The following is a 26,500-nucleotide window of genomic DNA, read 5'->3' as shown; positions in this document are numbered from 1 at the left end:
ATACATGCTTTCTTTTTAGTCAGTGAGAAAATGAAGTTGCAACTGCTACATGTCCACAGTTATTTAATCGTTAAGTGTACCCGCCTATTCTTTGTAGAGTTTAAGCGGGTTCCACAGCCATATAAAAAGGGAGAAATTACCTGAAAATATTAGCACTGTAATATTAAAAAACGTACTTCTCTAATGCGATTTAAGGTTCTTTGGGAAATATTATTCCGTTTTTACTCCCCAAGCATTCTGAACAGCAGTTGCCGCTGCCAGTCAAGACTAGCAGCACGGGCAGACTCAAACTAACACCCAATTTCAGTTTTCTTCCCCAATGTTATAAACAGAGAAATTGGAACACGTGACTGTGTCATGCTAAAAAATAAATGAAATCTCGTGGCCTCCGAGCCCCGGTCCTAAGGATTCGTTCTGAAGTTCGTCAGTAAAGCACTGAAGCCGCCGTCTCTTGTCAGAGAACTCCCTTAGCACAGCGAGAAAGGGAACAGATTTTCCACCATAAAAGTACAAAATGTCCTGAAGCTACGGGCAGATGGACACACAAACCATTATCGCAGGTTCACGGAAAGGTTTTTATTTGACAAATATTCAATAAAAATCTGTTGCTTACCTCGGGCATCTTTTCTTCGATGAAATGAATGGTGTAAGCAATATTAAATCTGATCACGTTACACAGAGGCATCTGCAATTGAAAGTAAAAACGACTCATTTTCGGTATAAACACTTATTGACTCAAGGAAGCATTTTGTTTACAAGTTTTTGCCAGAGATAAAAAAAACATGGCAGACATTTATGTGTTTTTTTGTACACTACAAAAATTCCAACCGTGCTTGGTAAGCTCGCATAAATGTAACGTATTTATAATGAAATTCTGCCGTCTTGCGGAGAAAATGTAAAAGTACAGAACATTAAAAATAAAAAATGATTTACATTCCTCATTACTGCACATGCTTGCTTGAGCCTTTATCGCATTTTCAAAACGTGTATGTTGCAAGCACTGTGGAAGCATTCCTTCCTACAGTCAAGGCAATTTTAAAGGCATTGAGGAGTAGAGTGATAATGATTAAAAAAATAAAAAGACTTGACATCTAGATATTCCACTCATAAGCTAACCTCCAAAATTCCCCACAGGACAGCTCTGCCGCGCAGAGCACGAGAGCGCTTTAAATAGAGAAGGATAATTGGACGAGAGCGGAGGCCGCGAGCTAGCAGCAACCGACTATTTGCACCAATCAGCCAGCGGTGCAACGGCTTCTCGCCCAGAAGGACTAAAGGGGGACTGGAGGGAGAGTGAGTGTGACCTGATAAGTGAACTTAATGTGGATGGAATTAAGAAGTCTCAGGAACCTGTAGAGAAGAAGGTTGTTAAGCCTTTGAGGAAGGACAAACACGCTGGATGAGTCTGCAGATCGGTGATAGGGGTTCCATTTCCGGAAGATGTGAAGACGGACTGTAGGACGGACCCTTCAGCACAAGGATAAAGGCTGAAGGCCTGGTTACTGCAGCATATTTAAACGGTAGACTTCCATCTTTAAATACTAAACCAGCGATAGAGCCTTATCTTGTTCAAAGTTTTTATACATTCTAGTGCTTTGTAGCAGTTTTAAGACCTTATAATTTCTTGTTGCTCAAATGGGTGTAATTTCTGATATTTAAGTTTGCCTCGTCTTTATTGCTTGATTTTGCTTGCGGGAAAGTGTCACTCATAGTCACTGAATGTCACTCATAACTACACTGATATCATGAAAATGTCATATATAAGCTTAGCAGCTATGCATTGCTTCCGTATTGGCTTGTGTCTACTCCTCAACCAGCAGAATAGTCTCAGTCTAGAACAGAGGTCTTCAATCTGTTGGGTGCAACCCTCAGGGGGGCCCTGGAGTCCTGAAAAGGGGGGCGCACATTCCCCAGTTGCACTTGTCCCTGCAATCCAGAAGGTTTGTTTTCCTTTTGGAAAAAAGACAGTCGGCTAATTTAGATCGATATCAGCCGCTTGCCAGAATGAAATGCAAATCAGTTAATCTGCAAGTGTAAAGGATGAGCAGTTCTGGCATTAATTGATGATCAACTAACTCCAAGGTTTGTGATGACAAAAAACAAATCTGAGTGGAAGTGCAAAGAGTTAAAAATTGGGCTGGATAGTACTTGCTTTTAATTTTAACTGCAGTTTACACAGCCCTTAGTACCCCTGAAGAGGTGTTGAAAGGACCGTTATGTAAAAAAAAAAAAAAAAATTGTATTACATACGCTCTAGTATTACTAAAATCTACATTTTGGAAGCACCATTTTATAGTAAAACTATTTGCACGTTTTGCAGCATTCTCTCTTACACTGTGTGTAATGCAAGTATAAAATAATGACTTGCATATTTACAGAGCTTTCTTTAACAGCCTGGGACCTTGTCGCACTAAAAATACACATCACTATTATTCACTGCACCAATCAAGATTTCATTCTGTGGCTCTCTAGTTACACACAGACCTCTGCAGTGCATTAACTAATAGAAGGTATTGTGCTACAGTGCATTTCCCACTGAGTAAACACCTTTTTACTTATTTTTCATTTACACTGCCCATTATTTTATATGTATATAGCTGATGGGGAAAGACCTAAAAAACCTACAGAATAATTTGGTGCTTATTTATGAGAGGCTTGCATCGCCAGAGCATCACTTTTTTTGACGCTCCGATGGTGCAAGCGTCTCAACCATACCTACGAGGCGGTGCAAAGTCACCCTGCATGGCTTTTCATGGCCTCATAGATATGGAGTAAGATATAGTATCGCAAACAACTGCATTGCCTTATTCTGCATCAAGGAGGTGTTCCATCGGCTTTGCGTGGGGTTCCCATGCAACACATATGTATTTTGATGCTGCCCCATATTCACAAAATCACTTAAACGAGGGGCAGCTCCAAAAACAGAAGCCTCACAAGTGGAGGCGTAACGAGGAGAAATGTTTGCTTTTCTCCTCATTTTACCTCTTTCCATGTGAGCAGCATTCCGCAGCTCAAACAAAAAGGGGAAAATGTCTCTCGGTATTGTTATCGTGAAGAAAGGTGCCCCTTCCTGTACAGAAACAGGCAGCAATTTGTGCGCCAACACAAGGGAAAAGGATAAGAATGCACTGTATTTCATAAATATGGTGCATTCCCGCCCTTTCACATTGGCCTAGGGGAGCGCCGCAAGAAAGATTCGCGGCACTGCCCTACGCCAATTCCTCATAAACAAGGCCCTTTGTTTTTAGCTACACCCTCACGCTCACTGACCTTTACAGATAAATAGAGGACGAAAAGAATACAGACATTCTTATTACGGAAAGTCAAGTATCCAAACTTATAAAGAAACAGAGAACTGATGGCGATCCTGGACCAAACAGGATTCCAGCTGCTTTTTATAAAGAGAATGATTTACTATGGTACAAATACTTAACATTAGGATTTAGCCAAGCGGTGCAAACATCAACTATGTAATCAATCTGGGGGACAGAGGAGCTGATATTTATCGAGGTCCTGTACCCATGCTCCTCAATGGATATATGCAAAAACACTCTGGGTGAACAGTTCCTCTCTTAAGGCATGTATGTGAAAGGTGTCACTATATGCCAATAGAATTGTCGCTGGGAGATCTGAATTTGAGATCATAATGCCCTCACACACCTGTTAGGGTGTCATGCTTCATCATAGGGCGCTCCTCGTCGGACCGGCGCTGCAATGTCCAACGGGCCTGGTGGCTACTTTGGCGGAGTTCTTTTGATCTGAGATCGCCGTATGTGAGAGGTGTATGTGGGCAACTGGTGCTATGTGTATAATAACTTGAATGAGTGAATTTTAAAACAGGCTCCAGGTCTAGGAATATTTTAATTCAAAAAGTAGACCTGGGACTGAGTAAAAACAGTGGTGCCGCCAGCAGGACGTAAAGTACCTAGGTGGCTAGTGAATTTATAAGGTCGACATGTTTCGTGTCATATATGCTCCATAATCGAGCGACACTTCTTCAGGACCTATGGTAGGTAAAGGTGATTCCCAATGGAGAGCACCAAAAAGAAAGAACATCCAAAATCGGATGGTGTAGTGAGAATGGATGTCGAGCCCCAGGCGGGACTCCGCCTATCCTCTGCACCTGGATAGATAGAGAAGTGGAAGGGAAAAACAAAAAACAAACACAAAGGAGCGACAGGAGTAGACAAGGTCTAATGCGAAAAAGAAAGAAAACACACAATTTACGTAAATGCTATGGACTATCCACAGCAGTGCGTGGATCGAGTAATATTCAACAGAGTGACTAGAACTCTCCCCCACACCGATAGAGAAGTCCAGCTTCACAGAGACTAGAGAAGTGCACATTAAAAATTAATCATACGTGTTGTCTGACAAACAAACACACAACCAACCCAACCTTTGGAGCTGCTCCACAAACGTGTGGGGCAACACATGAACGCTTACCTTACTTGGTAGAAAGTCCCACTACATGGAAGGGGGAAGTTGGCCCTCGAGTTTAAGGAAAAAACAACTGAAAAGAAAGAAAAAGGAGAACAGGGGGCAAGGCAAACAAATACTTATAGCGGTAGTATAAGGGTGCATGTATAAGGGTGCATGATGCGAGCCCCAAGAAGATATTCCTAGATCTGGAGCCTGTTTTAAAATTCACTCATTCAAGTTATTATACACATTGCACCAGTTGCCCACATACACCTCTCACATACAACGATCTCAGATCAAAAGAACTCCGCCAAAGTAGCCACCAGGCCCGTTGGACATTGCAGCGCCGGTCCGACGAGGAGCGCCCTATGATGAAGCATGACACCCTAACAGGTGTGTGAGGGCATTATGATCTCAAATTCAGATCTCCCAGCGACAATTCTATTGGCATATAGTGACACCTTTCACATACATGCCTTAAGAGAGGAACTGTTCACCCAGAGTGTTTTTGCAAACATCAACTATCCCTTCCTCTTGGAGGGGTTCCATAATCTCACCTATTTATAAGAGTGGTGCGTGGTCACATCCTGCTAACTATAGATTAATAACACTGCAAGACATCGAAGCTAAGGTCTTTGCCTCAATTCTTCTAAAAGATCTAACTGAATGGGCAGTGGAAAAACAATTAATTCCCCCGAACCAATCAGGATTTATACAAGGACAAGGCACAACAACAAATATATTAATGCTTGGAATGTTAATGAGAAAATACAAAATGAAAAAACAGCCGCTCGATCTATGTTTCGTTGATTTTTAATCAGCGTTTGACTGTGTATACTGACACATTTTATGGAGGAAGTTGGAAAATTACGGGATTAACGCTGGCCTTTTAAAAGCGATTCAATTATTATATACCGAGACCTGGACAAGGGTTCGATTAGGTGATGGTTTACGCTTATCAAAAAGAATAAAGACATCTCAAGGTCTAAAACAAGGATGCGTATTAGCACCGCACTTATTTAATCTATTTTTAGCAGACCTTACGGAAGAACTGGACAATGAGTTGGCTCACCCACCAAAATTGGCTAATAAACAAATTTCGAATTTATCGTATGCGGACAATGTGATTTTACTCAGACAAACAAAGATAGGGCTGCAGCGACTTATAAATAAAATATCAATGTATTCTACAAAGAATAAGATGGTGATAAATGAAACAAAAACAAAAATAATGGTAGTCTGCAATAGGGCATCGAGCCACAGCAAGCAAAAATGGTATTTACAAAGTCGGCATCTTGAACAAGTAAAACACTATCAATATTTGGGATTATGGTTTGAGGAGAAGGGTTCCTTTTGTCAACACAAAAATGAGCTGAAAAAAGAAGCAATTGCCTGATTGCGGCTTTTTGTTCACTGCATAGCTCTTTGGGCAGTCCAACTTATCTGCCACTACTAAAGGTTATAAAAGCAAAATTAATACCCAGTCTTACTTATGGAAGTGAGGTTCTTTGTGGTATGGATTCTTTACTTTTGAACAATGTTATAACAAAAACATTTAAAATGATGTTTCGACTGCCGACTAACGCATCAGCAGCCCAGATCCGACTGGAATTTGGCTTTTGTAATCAGCAAGTTGCGAGGATGGGCCAGTATGTAAAGGTGTGGAAACAAATCAAAACTAATATTCTTCATCCAATGAGCTGTCTACTCTGGCAAGAAATGCAACAGAACAAAAGTTCTTGTTTTTTTTTACATCCTTCAAACTGCACTAACAGAACTATCTGCGCACAAGATTTGGGAGATACCAACAACACCACTATCCTTTAAAAAACTAATTAATAGACTAACAAAACATCTATCCCTTTTACAGGATAAAGAGTTATTTATTAAAAGATCACATACCTGGATGATGGTGAATGAATATACTACCCTTAAAGTGCAACCATATCTAGAAATATCATGGACAACCCAAATAAAAAACATATTTATGACTGCAAAATTTGGTAGTCTCCCGGGACTAATACATGCTAAGCCCTGGATGATACCAATTGAGCCAACTCTTTGTAGACTATGTAACCGATGGGAAGAAAACATTATACATTTGGTTTGCATTTGTACATCATTGAAGGTTGAAAGAAAGAGATATTTGAAAGTCTGTTTTAATGAAAGAGAGATATGATCATGTGGACAAGCTCTGTTAGCTTGTTTTAACCCAAGGGATATATTAATGATTGCGAGCTTCACTAAATTTATTACGCTTATAAAAAAGAAGTTGGAAGTTAACGATTGAAGCATATTAAGAAGGGAAGCTGCTGACAGAGCATCATTCGCATATGAGATTCTGCACAAAAGTAATCAATTTATAACTGTAAATGATTGTTAATTTTATATTAGTAACAAATGAATTGTAATAATGATGAATTGAACTTGTGTAATTAATGTATTTTATGATCTTTTTTGTATAGATATGTCTTAGTGATAGAGTATTGGTAATTCTTGAATTGTAAGATTTTAATTAATCATGCAATAAATAATTATTATTATTTACCGATAAATACAGACGGAAATGTCAACAAAATAAATACCTTAAAACCAGGAGCCCCAATTATAAAGCAACCTAAAAAATATTTTCAGGCAAATTACCAAGATCCTAGCATTAACCCTGGGTGTTTTTCTTCAATATCAATGTTAATAACTACTTTGTGAAACGTATTTTTTTTTTAATTGCAGGAAAGAACTGTCACAAATATAATGGAGAAACCAGATTAAATCAACATATTAAGAATTGAGGTTTTTAAAATCTACCAGATAAATACTGTTTTTAGAATTCTAAGAGCATACTTACATTGCCAAGTGGCTCATGAGAAAACATCGAAAACCCTTCAAATATATATTCGTGGTCATCGTAGTCTATAACAGTCGGTCTGTCGGTCTAAAACAAGCAATACAGTATCTTTAAAAAAAAACATTTGAAATGCACTGAAACATACAGAAGGGGCTTCGTTTGAAGATACTTACTAAGAAGTTTGTAGGTGGGGAGACAGTAATTCGGTAGTGATAAAATCTACCAGCATTGTTGCTCATCAGTCGACATCGTGGTATTGGCTTAAAAGAAAAAAGAACATTTTCTCCTATATGGTTTGACAGCTTTTATTTTATCTTGGCTTGCTTTCTACTGATACTTATGGAGACAATGCAATCAAACTTCGTTACAACAGCTCAACAAGAAATGGTTTATTTACATCATATTCAGTAAACATTTAAAAAACAGCTGACAAAAAGGCACACATCATGATGCTGTTTTTCTTAGCGACTAGTCTGTACACTTGATATAGCAAGAATGGTAAGCCAATAAAAAATTAAAAAATTGGTTCTCTGTAAAACTAGGATTGCATACCCCAAAGATTCCACCACTGTCGTGCCTATAAGCTCTCAAGCATCACAAATAATTTCTTTGTCTGCATTTTTTATAACTGGAATCAATGCACATCATAACCAGAATCACAACGTTTTCAATGTCAAATGTAATTGCTTTTGTTGTAATGGAGTCAATGTAAATGCTGAACCATTGACGTTACCAGCTAACATTGTGGACAGTACACGACACATCATGAAAATCACAGAAATATTTAAAAGAAATACCAGGAACATACATTTCCTTTAGGGTTAGTTCAAACGTCAGGCGAGACCTTTAACGGGCCAAAGTTAACTCACCATTGCCTTTCTGATATCACTGAGATTTACACAAGATATTCCTAATGCGTGACTTAAGAATTTGAAGCAAAACAAGTGCATCATTCCAAAAATATGAATTGGTTTCTGCTGGTGAGTTCTAGAGGTGAGCTCTAAGAGCAGAATGAGAGCTATGCTTTTACTGACCGCAAAGGAAACCTTACCATAGACGAAGAAACACTCACTTTCATCTTGGAATATACTGACTGGCACCTATACATTCCTTGTAATAGCCTGAGGACGTGTTACTTACATGTACATCCATCCGCCAAGTGGCAGAACGATGAGAGACAGCCACCTACAAAATGCGGCAGTACAGAATTTAGGAAGAGATGCTAAAACAGATTTTTTATATTTGTGAGTAGAATATTTCTAATTAAAAAAAGTTGTATATATTTAAATAGAAGGCTGCTCACTTGGAAGCCTAAATGTTTCACAAACCATTGCACCATATGAGTTCTCCTCACAAATCCTGCATTACCAGCAGATAGATTCTACCAAGCAATTCATTAAAAAAAAATTTTAATACAATAACTGGTTTACTAAGATTCCTTCAGAAGGGTTTTACAGTAGGTGCAATCCAGTATTTTGGGCTACCTGATTAATTTACTATTGTAAAGTAATGCCTCTTTTTGTACGAGTACCCCCAAAGTTTTGGACTGATGCTGCTGGTTTTGAGTCGGCGAGTCACTGGGGTCTGCTAATTAGACCTCAGTGTGTGTGTCCTGACCTTAAAGTGCCTATGTTTGATTGGTGTCAGCTAACCTACTTATAAGCCCCTCGTCCATGGCATCTAGGGCCTGTAGGTTTGTGGGTCATCCAAGGAACTACAGCAATGGGCCTGCTATCCTGGGTGTGACAAAGTTAAAACATGGCTCCTAGTCTTTCACTGCAGACTGGAAGTGCGGTTTTAAACTGCTAACTCGACTTTGCCATTTAAAGTAGTGGCAAAGCCAAGTCCTCCCTTTTTTAGGTCTCGCCTGACCCAGCGCATGCGCTGGTCTGGCGAGACTTATTGAGAGGGCTCCAAAAAGTGCTACCAGGCCAGCCTAGAGCTACAGTGCATGTGCGCTGGCGCGCGCTTTACCGCAATTACTTTCACTTTCACGGCCGTACGGCCGCTTTGATGTTTGATCGTGATCGCCATCACTTTTACTTTCGCGGCCGCACGGTCGCTTTGCATAGCCAATAGGTCTCGCTTCTGGGACCTTATAAGTATTTAGTTATGCAACTGTTGCATGGCTAAACACTTATAAGGTCCCAAAGGCGAGACCTATTGGCTATGCCAATGCTTGTTTAATATATGTAAGTTAGGCCTAATGCGCCCTAAGGTAGGGTGCTGTATATTAAGAAGTGAACATGTGTTTTACATGCGCCGGGAAACCCTGTTGGGTAGCTGTGCGCTCTATAAATCAATTATTAATAATAATCCAACTGGAAAAACCTGCAACGGTCGTTTTTACTGTGAAAAAGGCTATTGGCGAGTGCAGAGCTGCAGGCTGCCACAGCAGCCCTGTTAACTTCCGACTGTGAGTACTAAAGTTTGTACCGTAGGTATCAAACAGCTTGTTACATTAAGCCCAACTTGAAACACAAGTCACAATTAACGTAACTTGTTGCAGTGTGCAACTTTCACAAAGTTGCCACTTCGTTGCCCTAAATTCTCCACGTGTATCCACGGTTGCACACAGGATCTGTCTCTGAGACTTTCTGCCCTCCTGGAGAGATGTGCAAACGACTCCCAGGAAAGGAGGCAATAGTAGCCTGTATTGGAAGAGAGGTGTTACCTCTTCTTGGCACGAAGCCATCCAGGTGTTGGGCCAAAAGACGAGCTTCGAAGGAGAAGCCGCCTTCGAAGGGCAAATTGGGAGCACTCGGGAGAGGGCCTGCTCTATTGTTTAAATAGAAAGGTTTACACTCAGGAAGGAGAAGGGAATCCAGCTGCCAAATCAGTTTTTGAGGGGCATGTAGCTCCCAAGGTATCCAAACCTCTGGGTTGGGCTAGAAAGCTCAACATGCCGACAGAGGCGGTCTGCCACCTAGAGAGTGGGCAGAATGGAGAATTCTGGGATAGCCAGATGACAATTCAAAGGAAGTGGTCATCAGGAGGGATGGAAACTAGTAGCCTATTGGCTACTGACCACATACACCAAAGTCCATATTCTAGGCATAAAAAGGGCACGCATGGTAACCAGAACTCAGATCTTGAAGAACTGGAGAAGAGGAACGAAGGAGGTCTGCCCTGCTGCACCAAGGACCCGGCAAAGAGAGGCTGCACCAACTTGGACTTCACCTGGTGGCTTGTAAAAGAGAAGGGACTGCGTCTGCTGTGTCCTGCTCTTGGAGAGGTCAATTTGGGAGCACAGCTGAAGCAAGAGATTCCAAGAGTAATTTGAAGAAGCCTGCTGGGGCATGCTGGTAGCCCAAATCTTCTAACCGCCGTTTCTCGTTGCTGTGCAGCACCATGGACCGGGACCTGATGCTCAAAGTTGCCCCCAAGTCTGCTGACCCCAGGAGAGTCGTCAGAGTGCAGTTTGGTCACCCAAAAGGCAAGTTACCATCCCAGGAAGGGTCCCCTTGTGACCACAATACCTGGCGACTGGTAGCCCAGTGGTGACCAGACTTCTGCCAGATGGAAAGGACTTTCAACCCCTGTGGCCAGGATCACCTCACCAAGTCTTGGACAGAGTAGAAGCTGCAGGAAGACCCTCGTCAACCGCACTGCATCCACAGCATCCTTGAATATCGTCAGCATCCTGTATTCCTTGCATCAGGACCACTTGTATAGGAGTCTATGGTAAGGATAAAAAAGTACCTAGAACTCAGTAAAGACTGATTCTTCCTCTGAGGTAACCGTTTCTGATGACATTGCTGGTTCCCCTGACTGGCCCCCTGCTGGAGTTGGTCACCTAAAGTAACTGAAAGTACCCGCATTGATGATGGCCTAAATGTCTTTCTTGAAAAGGTTTTGAAGTGTTAAATTCATTGATTGTGCCAATGCTTGTTCACAGTTGAGTAAAAAATGCATATTTACTGTAACTTGTAAATGCTGCAACTCAAGTGGATCTTTTTCATTTTGGTGCTAAGATTATATAAAAATAGGATCTATTGTTATACACTGGTGTCGGATTTCTGCAGTGTCTGGTGTATTTCTTCATCAATTATTTTGGGGATTTTAAAATGCTTTACACTTGTGCCGTTATGTAAGCCTACCTGCTCATAAACACAGGTACCCAGGGTTGAGCAAAGGGCCTAAAAAACAAACCCACTGGTCCTAAAGGGGATGGAAAGTGTATTACATGGTGAGGTTGAACAACCACACCATTAATGCACCTCATTTCCTCACAACTATTAATTACTCACTCATCTGAAGCAGAATGTCAGACCCCTTTCGTGGGCTACTGTGCAGATGGCAGCTACTAGGCTACAAATGTGGTGGCTGAGGAAATATGCCACTGCTGTCATAGTGTCTGTTCTGCTACGGCTGTGAAAATTGAGCCAAGTTCGCCCCCTTTACTCACTTGCCTCTCAAAGTAGCAGAACAAGCAGTTACAGACTGCTAAGGGATGTACCGAGGGGGACATGAGCCCAGAACTCAAAAATCAATCAACAGACACTATAAATCGATGCCGAGCCCAGTGCTTGTCTTTTGGAAATAAAGAAAGCATTTTCTGTCCCACAGCAGTTCTAACAAGCATTTACAATGCAACGGTCTCGGCATTGTTAAAGTTAGAGCTATTGGCATTGCTCATGACATTATTTTTGTTTATGTTTTTGTTTTTAAAACCTTGCCTGGGATTCTGTGTTATGGAGTGGAATTATGTGGAATGGTATTTTGTGTTGTGTAGTGGTATGGTGGAGTTTAACTACGTGGTGTGTTGTTGAATTTGATAGGATTCTGTGGTATTCTGTGGCGTGGATTGGATGTATGTGGTATGTTGTGTATATGTGTTGTTGAGTTGAATTATGAGGTGTGTTGTCGAATTGTGTGGTGTAGAATGGTAGTGTGTGGAATGGAATGGTGTTGCGTGGAACTGTGTGGCGCTGAATGAAATCATGCTGATAGGAGTTATGTGGCATGATGGCTCGGTTGGAAGGAATGCAAGAGAGAGGCAACATAGAAGGAAAAGCTGGTAAGGATGAGAGTGCCTAACATGGGAAAAAGACAGAATGAAGGGGAGAGAAGCAAAAGGAAGCAGGAAAAGTGGATAGAGCGGCAAGTGAGAGAAAGGCTAGAGGATGGAAGAGCAAGGAGGGCAGAAAAGGGAATGAAAGGTGGAAAAGGGACAGCAAGAGGAGCGCGAGAAAGGAGAAGGAAGAGAAAGAAAGGAGAAGAGTGGTAAGAGTAGAGGAGGAGGGAGGCAGACTCAGAACGGGGAGAGCTGAACCGGCTGCAGTCAGTGCAGTCGATGCTGCACCTTGTCATTCAATAGTCAAATATCAGACTTAGCAAGTCAGAAATGAACCAGCTGGCACAAGCCGTGTTAGGGTCCTGCAGTGGCACTACGTTCAAGCACAGATAAATTGGAAGGGAAAAAAGATGACAGTAATCACTTTCACAACCTATGGGGCATTTCCTGGGGGCCAGGCCGAGCAGCCACCAGATACCTACTCCCACCCGCTCCCTACACGTTGTCAAAAGATACTCAGCGCCAGCATCTTGGATTGGTAGTCAAAGGCTACCACCTCGCCCTGCAACCGCTGCTCTTGGCAGGTCCGACAGGACACCTGGCTGCCGATGCTAAAATACTCCCCTGGAGCCGCCATCTTGTCAACACAGCCAGGGCGGCCTCGGTTCGGCCTTTTCCACGCCAGCCAGCGCCGGACGTCACGACGCGGCGCAACGGAGAGGACCTTCGTGCTTCCTGGTGTCCGGAGTGACAGTGGCCCTTGCCCCGCCCGTCAGCGGCCTCGAGCAGTTGCTCGTGTGTCAAGTCACGAGCGCACGAGGAAGTGCTGGTTCTGTGACGTTAAACCCGCGGTATCTCTATGGTTACCAGACCTAAACCATGTGACCGGAATTGGAGCTATACTCTGGGATACCAAACCGCCATAGAAAATAACGCGAATCGTTCTTGGTAATTTAAATAACCATTTAGAGGCGTCAATTTCTTATTGCACAGGTTTAGGAATATATACTGTATACGGCACTGAGAACATTAAATTGGACACAAGCAGCCTACAATTATTCTTTGACATGGTCCGACAAACAAGCCCTGCACAAATCACATCAGGTAAAGCTGTCTTTACACTATTCGAGCAGTATTTTGAAATGTTTAAACACTACCAATACATCAGAAGTGCTGTTGTATTCGACTCGATTCCGGGCCCTTACAGGCCCAGATGACTTGCCCGGGTTGCGGTACGGGTGCACTGGTGTCCAACTTGTTTAAATCTCAGCTGAGGACTGCGCAGGGAAACTAGACACAAGTGATCCTGTTATTTAATTTGGGAAACTGACTCAGTTTAACCACTGCCTTCCTCCGAGGCAAAGCAGAAATGCCTCGGAGAAACGCAGCGGCGTTTTCCGATTCGGGGGCGTGTTTTTCTTTTTCTCTCCTCTTGCCATTGGCTGGAGGAGAGAAAAACACGCCCAGAGAAAACCTCGGAAAAAACACGCCCCCGAATCGCAAAACGGCGGGGCTTGTTTGGAGAGACAAGCCTCTTCTCCAATGGCTGGCCAGCATTTAAGAGGCCAGCCAATGGAGAAGAGGAGAGAAGAGGGGCGGGTTCAAGCCCCTCTTCTCCAAGTCATTAAATCTCACGAGCGCAGCCTTCGCTAGCCGAGACCTAAAAACTACACAGTTTAAATGAAGCCCACAGATTAATGCCCCTCGTCATGATTCCTTAGTGGAAACCACACCATCCCCCCCCCCCCCCCCCCCCCCAATACTCTCTGTGCTCTGCCACATCGAGCCAAACATATCTGGATAGAGCCCCAGTAAAGGTTACAGGGGAAAGAATGTAACAGGTGAATATAGTCTTTCTCGCAGTTCAAATGTGCAACCAGTTCAGTCTTTTTCTTACACTTGATGTTGTAGTAGGTACGGAGGACCTAAGACTCCTTGCACTAACTCCAGTGTGGTGCAGTGACAGGCTCCATGAAGAGAGAACAGGAGTCCCTTCTGGCTTAAACATGTTGACCCTATTTCCCCTACACAATCTGTCCTCCTGCCGGACCAGACAGACTCCTTCCATCTTTCAACAGGCAGGCGTCTAGGCAGTTCCTCAGATTTTCCAGTGGAAAGTGAACACTGGAGATTATGTCTCCTAGTAGTCAGGCAAACACTTGTCCAGGTTGCACAAAAGTCTTTCCAATGTTCTGAGAACTCTCTTCCTTGGTCAAAAAGAACTTGGACATGAACTTTGTGTAAGGTGATGCTTCTCACAGCTGGCAGCACTGGGGCTGTATCCAAATTGGAGCATCAACAGAATGGGATTCTGAAGTGGAACGTCATCAGCCTTCATGAACAGTAATCAGGAACAAACAAAAAGGCAAGCCTGATCTATAAGCTTCTTCACCATGCCCAACAGAAATAGTCCCTCACCCCAATCTACTACCATCAACGAAATTACAGTGTACTAATTAACAGCTCTTTGCTAACAACATTGTAATGGAATTTTTCAAGGCAGTCCTCACATTTTTTTTTTATTGTCTGAATCTCCACCATCCAGCCACAGGAATGCCAGCAATAAACTTCCACTGTCTGGGGAAGCAGGGCTCATCCTCTGTTGTGTACCATGAGAAACCAGGAGCAGCATCTACAATGGATATCACTAGTTCCAGTACTCATTCACACACAGTGTCCTATTACCACACATATATCACATACATACTTAACAAGCATACACACAGGATGTCAGCTCAAGGTTCTTGGTTTTACAAAACAGAACTTTACACCGGATAGGTTAGTAGGCTTCACTCTCATTAACAGATATGATCTGGGTAATCCAGCGATTCACAAGCCACTGTACACTGACAGCGCCACATTATGGGCTAAATCCAGGACAGGAACAGTAGTCAGCTGTCCACTATGAGAGCATACTTGGTGTTCCCCTCCAGGTCACAGGACAAGTCCAGGACCTCACGTTTGTCAGGGAAGGCCTAGGCCTCTATGCACACACTAGGTCAGGATGATGCCAGGGACAAATGAAGTCAGGATACTTGATATACATGCGGTCAGGCACTCAAGACAAGGGTATACACTAGATCGCCATGCAGGGAACATTCCCATCCGAACAAGAATACAGGTGATGATGCATCAAACAAGGGAGATTTTATGACATAATTTTAATCTCCGTTATTGCATCTGAGGCAGACTAATCTTATCTGTTACCTTATCAAAAATGACGAAATTTCGACTAGTAAGAAGGAGAAAATGAAGTGTTTTCATGTAGACAGACAGACTAAGAGCTTAGTAGGATAGTTCCTTTTCTACTATCATGGAAGCAGTTTGTGAAGAATATGGTCTCACTCCAGGCTTCATCCTATTTACTGGAGCCAGGGCTGGATAAGTATCGCTAGGGAAGAAACTTAGGATCAACACGTTGATGAGGTCATAAACTGACCCTTGAAATGCTTAAATCAGGAAGCTCATCTTAAAGATGTCACAAATAGAACCTCAAAAGATGCGATGCCAATAAGGCAAGTACTAAAGCTGAAAAAGTTAAAAGCGCAGACTGCAACATATCAGACCAGAAGCACCACTTTTTTCACTTCATGGGTTCAGGAGATTCCTGGTGGTGGGGTCACCAACACATTTTTTTTCTTCTTCAATTTTTATTTATGATTTTAAAGAGACAGCAATACATCGCAGTAATAATGAATAATTACATGCATTTTGCAACACATAACAGGTCTTGCAATATAAAATAAAAATATAGTGTCTACCGATATGACAAAGGCATAAGGTATAAGGAGGCATTAAAGGAAGTATCAGGTCAATGAGATCTGGAAGGCAAACCAGCATATATATCAAGCAATACAGATCATCATACCTTAGCTTTGTTATAACAAAACTCCGAGACTCAGATACACTGAAATGACTCCCCTCAGTCTAGGCACATGAGACCAGCCCGTGTACAGAGTGAACCATGCCCCTACGGGGCGACTTCTGAGGGGTCAGCAGGTGGCAATATTGGTGCGTCATTGACCGGGGAGGCATCCCTCATCCTGAGCCAGTTAGTGAAAGGCTCCCAGATATCTTTAGGGCGAGAAGCCGTAGGCATGAGGTCCCAATATTTTGCAAGCTGTTCCTGCCAATAGGCAGCATCCTGAATCCATGTCTGAACACGAGGGCCACGTGGAGCGCCCCAGTGCATAGCTAAACGCGCGCTTGCGAATACCAGCAGCATCGCGGTCAGACGACGTAGCTCAGGAGGGGTGTGCTCCATGTAGCCCAGCAGCACCACCAGTGGAGAGCATTCAAGTGACTGGCCCGTGATGGCCTGAATGATGTCACCACCCCCCTGTATTTAGAAGCAGCAGGGCATTCCCAAGCTATGTCCAAGAAGGCGGCTCCCTCGCGCTTGCACTTCCAGCAATTAGAATCAGCTCTCAGTTGTAGTTTAAATAATTGTAATGGGGAACGGTAGTAGTGATGCAGGAATTTAAAGTGTATGAGCCGCAACTTATAGTTGGGGGATAAATGCTTCATTTGCGAACAACAAAACACCCATTGTTTGTCCGTGGGCTGATCTAAAAGTTCTGTTCTCCACTGTTCCAACGCCCTTGGATCCGCCCATGGAGTATAAGCCAGCGTATGAATATAGAGCCTAGTGACTAACATTTTGGGAGACGGGGTGACTAATAGATGTTATAGCTGGTGCAGGGGGTCTGGGGAAACTGGTAAAGTGGGATGCAACGCACTACAGGTGGCCTTGAGTTGGTGATATAACAACCACTCTAAAATAGGTGTTCGTTTCCCCCTCTTGAACATTAGGCTGCTCCAAAAAAGTGCCTTGTGGGTAGAGATCCCCCAGGGTCTTTATACCCATTTTATGTGCCCTGTCAATAGCGCCCTTATCGTGTAAAAAGGGAAAATGCGGATAAAATGCAATGGGTATGGAGGGTGCATAGAGTAGGGGGGTTTGAGTACGTTTCCGCAAGCCATCCCATGCCCAGCGCATAGTCTCAACCGTGTTAATTTCATGAGGGGGTTCTGTGGTAAGGTTGATACACAGCCATGTACAGGGGAGTAGGATTCGTAATATCTCTCACATTGGCCACGTGGGTTTGAAAAGGGACAGGGTAGATCCAGTAATGTAAGAATTGGTCTTGCGCACTCAAAGTGTACAGTTCAAAATCTGGAGTGCCCAGACCGCCTTTGGATAATGGGCGCATCAGTAAATCCCCACTAATTCTGGGTTGACCTCCAGCCCAGATCATGGAAATTGCAGCGGAACGCAGGGATTTAAAAAAGGCTTGGGCGAGTGGAACAGGTATGTTGACAAAAAGATACAATCATTTAGGGAGGGCAATCATCTTCAAAATGGCAATCCTGCTGGCCTGTGATAGGGGCAGCGCAGACCAAAATTTAATTTTGTACTCAAACCAGGTGTGCAGTTTACCAAAATTTAAGTGCCAGATTAGCTGTATATCTCTGCTGAGCCATATGCCGAAATATTTAACAGCATCATCCGCCCACGTCAACTTACAATCCAACGAGGTGTCCAATGGGGCGTCGGTAAGGGGCAGAATGGAAGACTTGGATCAGTTTATATGAATGCCGGACAATCCCCCAATGCGGAGCACCTCCCTCAAAACCGGGTTTAGATTGTCATCCGGCAGTCGAACATACAATGTAATATCGTCTGCGGACATGGAAATTGTGAGATTGCGATCAGTAAAAACCAGGCCTCGAGCAGAGTGATGTTGCCGAATTCTAGCCGCCAGGGGCTCCATGGCCACCGCAAACAAAGGAGGTGATAGGGGACACCCCTGCCTGGTTCCGCGAGAAATAGGAAAGGTATCTGATATCAGACCGTTTACCTGAAGACGGGCGGTAGGTTTAGTGTAAAGCAATTTGATAAAAATTGGACTAAACCCCAATCTGGTAAGTATAGTAAACAGGAAGGCCATTCCAAAGAATCAAAAGCCTTAGAGGCGTCTAAAAAAAACTGCTACAGCTGGAAGTTTGGGGTCAATTTGGTGGAGGATAGAGAAAAAGGTGCGCAAATTGTGGGATGTCGACCTTTCCGGTATAAATCCAGATTGGTCCGGTCTGGCAATGAGGGACATCAGCGGTTGTAATCTATTGGCTATTAACTTCGCTAAAGTTTTGGCATCCACATTGTTAGACCTGGCACCTTGGCGTGGGTCTCCCTTCCATTTTTGCTGTTGCCTCATGTGTTTTTGCTGGTGTTAGTTGCTCAGGGCACTGTGCCACTGCTGTCCAGTGCCACAGTGCAAGTGCTCCCTATTGTAAATTGATGTATGAATTTGTGATTCCATGATTTGTTGGTTTGGTTTACCTGTCAGACCCTAGTACAGTGCACCAGGAGCGCCCAGGGCTTGTAAATCCAAATGCTGCTGGTGGGCTTGCAGCACTGGTTGTGCCACCCACAGAAGCAGCCTGTAAAAGTGTGTCTAAGGTCTGCCATTGCAGAGCCTGCATGCAGTCTGGTACTGTCATGCTGACTGGGCAAGTGCACCCACTTGCCAGTCCCTAAACCTTCCCTTTTCTTCATATCAGACACCCCTATGGTAGGTCCAAGGGCAAGGTGCATTGTAAGGATAAGGTAGGACATACCCTGGTGTGTGTGGCATGTTCTAATAGTGAATTACAGCCATTTTCGTTTTTCACTATTGCAAGGCTACCTGTTCTCTATAGGCCAGAATAGGCAGTTTGATTATTACATCTTATAATCCTAACTGACTCAGGGAACATGGTAGAAATTCGAATTTAATATGTCTGAACTCAGAATGATAAAATACATCTTTTATAAAGTAGGTATTTTCTTGTCTAACCATTCAAACCTGCCTCTGCTAGGCTGTGTATTCCCTGTCTGAAGTTTGAGTGCCAGGGCTGGGGAATTCCAGGAGACAGGGTGAGGTAGCCCAGTGGTGAATAGAGAGATCTGCATCTAGATGGAGGGAGGAGCTGCACATGGGACCTGAATAGGCCTGAGCCTTCCCTCCACAATGCTGGCTCCACCTCCTGTGGTGCGTCTGATGTCTCTGCCCTGCACTCTGAAAGGAAAGTAGGAGTCAGGTAAACAAAGTGCTTCAGGACTGACCAGAACCGGTATGAACAAGGCAAAGGCCCCTCTGCCCTCAGAGGACAAAGGATTTTGGGGTATAAGTATTGGGACCCTGATCCCAAGAATTTAGATCACTTTGGGAAAACAAGAAGAAATCTCTGCTGAGGAGAGGAACCAAGAAGAAGCTGAGGAGAAACTATCCCTGAAACTGGGGGATTGGCGTGCAGTGGTTGCCTTACTGCCAAAGGAAGGAAAAAGGAACTGTGTGTGTACTTTTGCTCAACTTGTGAAGGATCTCCAAGGGCTTGGAAAAGATCTTGCCTCCTGCTGAAGTCTCAGGGACAACAGACTTCAACCACCAGCTCCCCAGAGTTCTTTGGAAGTGCCTGCTGCTGTTTTGGGGCCTTCTAAGGGACTGCGTGTCGCAAGGAGCTGGAAGCGCGACTCAAGAAGGAGAAGCGTGCCACCGTCAGACCAGTTGTCGTCGCATCGCGTAAAGGGTGTCGCCGCTGCAGTTGTCGCATCGAGCGGAAGCATCTCGCATCTTCGAAGAAGTGTCTCGCAACGCAGAAGAAGCGTGTCGCCATCGCAGCCATCGTAGCTGACGCATTGCACCGCATCAAGAGAAGAGTCTCGCATCGAGGAAGAAGCATGTCGCAGCCGCTGCCGTCGCATCTTGGATGACGCCGCTGTAGCTGGCACATTGCACCGCATCAAGAAAAGCACCTCGCATCCACGGAAAAGCATGCCACCGTCGGAGCTGTTGTCGCATTGCGTAAAGGGTGTCGCTGCTGAAGTTGTCGCATTGAGCGTAAGCATCTCGCAACGTCGAAGGAGAGTGTCGCCGCCAAAGCCGCTGTCGTCGCATCGCGTAAAGGGGTGTCGCCGCTGCAGCTGACGCATCGAATCGAGTCTTCTTGCAACATCGGAAAAGTGTGCCGCATCTGGAAGATCTTCACGTCTTTATTTCTTTGCACCAAACTTTCATCGCATCAACGTCATTTCAACACTTTCGTTGCCCTGCGTTTTGCATCTAAATGTACATTGACTTAAAGTGTCGCATTTAAGAACTAAAGAGAACCAAGCTAAATTCTACCATCTTAAAGTAACAGCATTGTGGATTTTTGTCGTTTATGGTCTTGTGGTAAATCTATATAAAGAATGGAATATGCTACTTACCAGTATGCACCTGTTCTTGGCATGTAGAGCTGCAGATCTACACACTTTTGCATAGATCGCCATCTGGTGTTGGGCCCGGATGTTTGCAGTTTGTTTTTCCTTTTGGAAAGTCTTTGGAAGTCACGAGGTCGGTGACTCCTCCTCTGTATGGTATTGCGCATGGGCTTCGGCTCCATCCTCAGATTGTTTTTCGCCAGCAGGGAAAGATGGAGCGTAGTAATAACAGTGAAGAAACCCATGTGTGTTGTATCTAAATAAGATAGACTGGAACAGATACAGGTAGCCGGGGAGGCGGGTGGGCGTGTGTAGATCTGCAGCTCTACATACCAAGAACAGATGCATACTGGTAAGCAGCATATTCCGTTCGAGGCATATGAGCTGCAGATTACACACTTTTGCATAGATTATATAGCAGTTCCCAACCTTAGCGGCGACCACCAGTATCTGTTGCAGTGGTTTGAAATAGTGTTTTTAGTACAGCCTGGCCCACACTAGCCTGTTGCTTGGTTTGCACATCAACACAGTAATGTTTAGTGAAAGTGTGCGGTGTTGACCATGTAGCTGCTTTGCAGATATCATCTAATGGGATGTTACCTAGAAACTCCATAGAAGCCCCCATCTTTCGTGTAGAGTGGGCCTTAGGGGGAACAGATAGCGTTCGTTTTGCTTTGTGATAGCAAATCTGTATGCATTTTACAATCCACCTAGCTATCCCTGATTTTGAGATGGGGTTGCCCTTGTGTGGTGGAGAGAAAGAGACAAACAGTTGTTTGGTCTTTCTGAAAGGTTGTGTTCTTTGAATATAGTAAAGTAAGGCCCGTTTAACATCTAGCGTGTGTAGAGCCCTTTCTGCAACGGTTTGAGGTTGCGAGAAAAATACCGGTAATTCTACCGATTGGTTTAGATGGAAGGGGAAAATGACTTTGGGTAGGAATTTTGGGTTGGTACGGAGAACAACCTTATTCTGGTGCATTTGGAGAAAAGGTTCTTGTATAGTAAGTGCTTGTATCTCACTGACCCTTCTAAGGGAAGTGATGGCTACAAGAAAAGCTGTTTTCCATGTGAGAAATTGCAGTTTGCATTTATGCAAAGGTTCGAAGGGCGGTCCCATTAGCCTTGTGAGAACTATATTCAAATTCCACACAGGTGAGGGTGGTACTCTGGTGGGAATTATCCTTTTAAGGCCTTCCATGAAGGCTTTAATGGCAGGCACTCTGAAAAGTGATAGGTGCTGTCTGTTTTGTAGGTAAGCAGCAATTGCTGCGAGGTGTAACCGAATAGATGTATATGGTAGGTTACAACTTTGTAGATGGAGCAAGTAGCATATGATGTGCTGTATAGATACGTCTAGAGGGTTGATTGTGTTGTTATGGCAATATACAACAAATCTTTTCCACTTTGCAGCGTAGCAGGCCCTAGTAGTAGGGCGTCTAGCTTCTCTGATGACGTGCATGCAGTCAGGGGGAAGGTTAAGGTATCCGAATTCTAGGATCTCAGGAGCCAGATCGCAAGGTTGAGCTGAGCTGGGTCCGGGTGTCTGATCTCTCCATGGTTCTGGGTTAGGAGGCATGGTGAGAGGTGTAGCTTTTGGTGTGGTACTACTGAGAGTTCCAGCAGCGTGGTGTACCACGGTTGTCTGGCCCACGTTGGAGCTACTAGGATCAGTGTGAGGGAGTGCTGTTGTAGCTTTCGCACCACTAGTGGAATTAGTGGGAGAGGTGGAAAGGCGTACGCAAATTTGCCTGACCAGTTCATCCATATCGCATTGCCTTTGGAGAATGGGTGTGGGTATCTGGCGGCGAAGTCTGGGCATTTTTTGTTTTCGTGGGTGGCGAAAAGGTTTATCTGTGGATGCCCCCACATCTGAAAGAACGGGTGAAGAACCTGTGGGTGAAGTTCCCACTCGTGGATCTGCTGCGTCTGTCTGCTGAGCAGATCTGCTATGGTGTTTTGGACTCCTGGGACATGTTGGGCTAGGAGAAAGATTTTGTGTGGAATTGCCCATCTCCATATGCTCTGTGCTAGTTGAGAGAGCTGTGGAGAGTGTGTGCCGCCTTGTTTTTGAATGTAGTACATGGCCGTCATGTTGTCTGTGCGAATAAGGACTGCCTTGCCTAAAATCTGTGTGTGAAAGGATTATAGGGCTAGAAAGATTGCCAGTAACTCCAGGTGGTTGATATGGAGCAACTTTTGTTGCGGCGTCCATGTGCCCTGCACTGTGAGGTGTAATAGATGAGCTCCCCAGCCGGAGAGCGATGCGTCTGTTATGATTATTTGTGGAACCGGGTCCAGGAACGGTCGACCTCTGGAAAGGTTTGTGGTGTTCCACCACTGCAGAGAGCGATGGGTGCGACTGTCCACCAACACCAGATCCGTCAGTTGCCCCTGAACCTGGTTCCATTGGCGCGCTAAGCACTCTTGGAGTGGACGCATCTGGAGTCTTGCGTGAGGCACTATGAAAATGCAAGAGGCCATCATCCCTATGAGTTGCATAAACACTCTTGCTGGAAGAGAGTGTTGAGGTATGAACCTTTGACGCAAAGCCTGAATGCTTGCAATCCTGGCAGGATTGGGGTAGGCTATGGCTTTTGAGGTGTCTATGGTGGCACCAAGGTATTGTTTTGTGTGGGATGGTGTTAGCTGGGACTTTTGGTGGTTCACCGTGAAGCCTAGCTGGTGAAGTAGTTGGATGGTAGTGGTGGTGTGATGTACACATTGGTTGTAGGACGTGGCTTTTATTAGCCAGTCGTCCAAATATGGGAAGACGTGAATGTGCTGTCTTCTGAGGTGTGCCGCCACTACCGCTAGGCACTTGGTGAATATCCTTGGTGCTGTTGTGACCCCGAATGGGAGCACCTTGAACTGGTAGTGTGTCCCGTCAACTACAAATCTGAGGTACTTTCTGTGAGCATGGTGTACCGGAATGTGAAAGTATGCGTCTTTCAAGTCCAGTGTGGTGAGAAAGTCGTTCTGGGAGAGGAGCGGAAGTACCTGCTGAAGTGTTACCATGTGAAAATGGTCCGAATGTGTGTATGAGTTTAGAGGTCGGAGATCTAGAATAGTTCGTAGAGTCTCGTCTCTTTTTGGTATCAGAAAATATAGGGAGTAGACCCCTAAATTTTGTTGATTGATGGGGACTTGTTCTATTGCCTGCTTTTGTAGGAGGGAGATTACCTCCTGTTTTAGTAATGTGGAATGTTCTTGTGACATTGGGCATTGCCTGGGTGGAATGTTTGGGGGGGTAGATGTCAATTCTAGGCAGTACCCTGAGCGAATAATTTGGGTCACCCATCTGTCTGAGGTGATGGTCTCCCAGACGTGAAGGAAATTTTGTAGCCTGCCCCCGACCGGAGTGGGATGGTCTGGAGGAAATCTTCCTCTACAGGATCAGTGTGTAGCTCTACCCCGTGATAATGTGCCGCCCTCTGAAGTAGGTGGTGAAAACCTAATGAGTCCTCTGGTGGAGATGTCCCACAAGATGACCTTTATCCATCCAGGCCATCTGGAATGTCTGGATTATTATAATTGTCCCATGGATCTGGGGATCCTGTAGGGGTGGGGTCTTGTGGCACATCCCCTGGATCGTAGTATGGGTCCCCCTGATCGTCATGGTCTGGAGACGGGGTCGGAGAGCGATGAGGCAGGGGTGGAGAAGGTGGAGGGGGCGGAGATGGAGAGGGTGGAGGAGGTGGGGAAGGCACTCTGAAAGGGGAGGTAGCACAGTCTTTTCTCTTTGGAGGTGGAGGCGGAGCCGGTTTGTCCAAATGTCTCTTTTTAGAAGAAAGTGCCAAATGTCCAGTTTTTGGATCCTTGGTAAGTGTCTTTTGCAAGGGATCCGGTGTAAACAGTTCCTGAGACAATGTTTGTTCTGTCGGCGCCGAAGGTTTCGGGGCCGATTACTTTTTAGGCTTTTCCGTGCCGTGCTTTTTTGGAACCTCCTGTTTTTTGGTCGGCGCCGAGGTAGGCTTCGGCGCGGAAGTGTCGGAGCCGAGGGCCTTATGGTGTTTGGTCGGTACCGAAAGGCTGGGTTTCGACACCGAGGGCTTTGGTGCGGAGCTCGGTGTCGAGGAGGTCGGTCTCTTTTTCGGTGCCGAAGTGTGTTTATCGGCACCGCTGGCAGGCTGGCTCGAGCCCGAGCCGCCGGAAGGCTTATAAGGCTTCTTCACCGGGCCTGAAGGTGGGGTATTCGAAGCAGTGTCTTTGGTCTTGCCTAGGTCCGGGGGCGAAGGCGTGACCGAAGCCTTTTTTGGTGTCGGCGTGGGTGTGGGAGGGGGTATAGTACTTACGACCCTCTGCGCCGGGGTGATGTCCTCCACATCCGAGTCGTCGGCTTCGGAAGCACTGACTAGGTCCTCTTCGGTGTGCTGCTGTTCCGGAGCTTCGACGTCGTCCCCGAAGATGTCGACTGGAACGGTGGTCGAGGAGTGCGCCATGTTCCGTCTGGCCCTTCGATCTCGAATAGTCTTCTTCGATCTGAAAGACTTGCAGGCGGGACAGTCTCGAGCCTCGTGTTCAGGGGAGAGGCAGAGGTTGCACACCTCATGAAGATCGGTGTGGAGGAATTTGGACCCACATCGAGGGCACTTCTTGAATGGAGTTCTTTCCATCAGCCGGGACCGGAGCTTGGATAGGCTCGAAGGCCACCGTCGACGACTGGAATCGAAGATGTGTCGAAGAGAAGGTGATTGTGATCTGAACAATACCGCGATGAGCGAGGATTCCGCTTCGATCGTCGAACTGGAAATATTCGGAACCGGAGCACGAAGTATTACATCCGAGCCCGATGGCGGAAAAAAACAATCTGAGGATGGAGCCGCAGCCCATGCGCAATACCATACAGAGGAGGAGTCACCGACCTCGTGACTTCCAAAGACTTTCCAAGAGGAAAAACAAACTGCAAATATCCGGGCCCAACACCAGATGGCGATCTATGCAAAAGTGTGTAATCTGCAGCTCATATGCCTCGAACACTTACTTTTGATATAAAACCTGTGTGGTGTCCATCTGTAGCGTTATCACTTGATTACTGTATTTGTTCACAAATGCTTTACGCACTGCCTCTGAGACAAGCCTGTCTGCTCGTGCCAAGCTACCAAGGGGGTGAGCAGGGGTTATTTTAGGAGTGTAACCCTTTACCCTGACTAGAGGCGAGGGTCCCTATTTGTCACAAGTGCATACCTGTGCCAACTAGAGACCCCCAAGTCTAACACACATTTATTAGGGATAGGGGTCGATAAGAATCACAAAGGGAAGCTGGTTTTATCGTGCTTTAGCAGGGTGATAATTATAGCCTTTCTCATAGATTGGGGCAGTTCATCGACCTCGAGGGACTCTTGATAGACATCCAGAAGAGGAGATTCTAGGATGTCTGCGTATGTCTTGTAAAAAAGGGTCGTAATCCCATCGAGCCCAGGGGCTTTCCCGGTAGGGAGGCCTTTAATCACCTACGTGATATCCTCTATGTTGAACGGGATGTCGAGGTATTCTCTATGAGTAGGGCTCAGCCAGAGGAGCTCCAGGGAATCTAAGTATTCTACCAGATGAGGGGCAGCAGATCGCTGTGTAGCAGTATAGAGAGAGGAATTAAATGTGGTTAGATGTTCATGCATGCCCACCTGACCCCAAATGGGGGGGGGGGGGGGGGGTGGAATTGCCGTCAGCGAGTTCCACAATAAAAGTGGGCGCTTTGTGGTGTTTAAGTAGATTTGCAAGGGTTTTCCCAGGTCTATCACCCTCACCATAGCCAAGCACTTTTGCATTTGTACCAAGGAATCTGGTTTCCCTTTCTGCCTCCTCTTCAAACTCGGAAATAGTACTGCGTATGGAAGCTAATGTGGTATGGTCGTTAGTAGCAAAATAGTTTGTTTCCAGAGCTTTAATATCCTGTTTGAGTTTGGTTACGCGTATTGAACTAAGGACCCTTGCCTGTTTGGAGATGCATGTCCTCCGTAATCCAACTATGAAT

At 45.0% G+C, this 26,500-nt stretch overlaps 1 protein-coding gene across 2 annotated transcripts in view; it reads right to left on the bottom strand.

Moving 5' to 3' along the window:
- The window catches only part of DROSHA (drosha ribonuclease III), a 533,090-nt gene that overhangs the window by 308,454 nt on the left and 198,136 nt on the right, over nt 1–26,500 (bottom strand). For both annotated transcript variants that reach the window (XM_085607071.1, XM_085607072.1), the window contains exons 8-10: nt 7,441–7,527; nt 7,268–7,354; nt 614–685 (exon numbers count right to left, since the gene is read on the bottom strand). In XM_085607071.1, the coding sequence (XP_085463197.1) occupies nt 614–685; nt 7,268–7,354; nt 7,441–7,527 (246 nt within the window). The remainder of the gene's footprint in view (nt 1–613; nt 686–7,267; nt 7,355–7,440; nt 7,528–26,500) is intronic.

Source organism: Triturus cristatus, chromosome 5_2 (genome assembly GCF_964204655.1).
Source record: "Triturus cristatus chromosome 5_2, aTriCri1.1, whole genome shotgun sequence".
Classification (NCBI taxonomy): domain Eukaryota; kingdom Metazoa; phylum Chordata; class Amphibia; order Caudata; family Salamandridae; genus Triturus; species Triturus cristatus.
This window is presented reverse-complemented; position numbering and strand designations above follow the sequence as displayed.